At 35.5% G+C, this 1,331-nt stretch overlaps 1 gene segment (V, D, J or C); it reads right to left on the bottom strand.

Annotated features, from left to right (window-relative positions):
- Positions 1–486: 486 nt before the first annotated feature.
- Positions 487–1,103, bottom strand: LOC127159636 (immunoglobulin kappa variable 3-20-like). The segment is given in 2 exon segments: positions 487–821; positions 919–1,103. Coding segments are annotated over 2 exon segments (369 nt in total).
- Between the last annotated feature and the right edge of the window lie 228 nt (positions 1,104–1,331).

Raw genomic sequence — 1,331 nt, 5'->3', positions numbered from 1 at the left:
TTTGGTCTCATAGTTTGACTCCATGCTGCTGCACAGGCACCATATACAGTGTGTGTTTTGATCCTTTGTATTTAAATTTTTAGTTTTTGACTGTAATGCTGTGGACAATGGATGATATTTTGTGATGTTGAATATCAAACCTTTATTCTGTTCAGCCTCTATAGTGGTTAAATTACTACACAAGTCTACACAAGTCAAAGTCATTATACAAGCCAAATAAAACTTTAAGGCCCAATTCTCACAGTTAAACAACTATTAACTACAATATTTGGCTCAATAAACTTGTTGAGTGTCAAGCCTTTTTTGTTCATTCATTATAGTGATTAACCTAACCAGTACAGACTGAATGTATTATTAGATAGTGTTCTGCATTGTAATATAGTGATCTACAGACAAGAGTGATTGAGTTGATTCACATCCATCAGCAGCTGCAGTTTCTCTCATCTGTATCAGTGCAGTCACTGTGACTCTGACTGATGGAGGTTTTTGTACGACTCTTTATCACTGTGTGAACACACAGCTACTAGGACAGTGTTCACTCTGACAGTAATAATCTCCTGTATCTTCAGTCTGGACTCCACTGATGGTCAGAGTAAAATCAGTGTCAGATCCACTGCCACTGAATCTAGATGGAGTTCCAGTGTTACGGCTTGATGTACGATATATGAGGAGTTTAGGAGCTTCTCCAGGTTTCTGTAAGTACCAGGCTAAATAATCACCATTATACACTCTACTGCTGACTTTACAGTTTATTCTGACTTCTTGTCCTTGAGCTGCTGTTATTGATGGACTCTGAGTAACAGTGTACTGTCCTCTACACTCTGAAAGAAAGACAAAAAAGACAAGAATTAAAATGATGTATATTTCACATTTTAAAACAATTACTGTAATTGTTGTTATGAAAGTTTTACTACAAACCTTGAGCAAACAGTGTGAGTGTCCAAATGAGGATGATGATGTTGTTCATTGTTGTTGTTTTGCCTTGTGTGATGATGAAGATTCTGTTCTGTTCTGCTCTCAGTCATGAAGTGTTAAACTCACAGCACTATAAACACTCTCATGCAAAGTGTCTCTCTATGTAAATGATCTTCATACACAGAACAGGCAGCTGTCAGTCTCAGACCGCAGATGAATTTTCAATGCGTGTTCAAATTCTCCAAAACATTCAAAGTTTTAATAATTAGTGATGAATATGAACTACAGAAATTAGAAAGACACTATCAACAGTGAGGGAGTTGATAACAAACAATAATATCAACAATCATCTGAGATCTAAAACCATATATTTTCATACACATTTGATACAAATAATATTCTTAAGTAATATTCTT

This window comes from Labeo rohita, unplaced genomic scaffold, assembly GCF_022985175.1.
Source record: "Labeo rohita strain BAU-BD-2019 unplaced genomic scaffold, IGBB_LRoh.1.0 scaffold_2388, whole genome shotgun sequence".
Taxonomy (NCBI): domain Eukaryota; kingdom Metazoa; phylum Chordata; class Actinopteri; order Cypriniformes; family Cyprinidae; genus Labeo; species Labeo rohita.
This window is presented reverse-complemented; position numbering and strand designations above follow the sequence as displayed.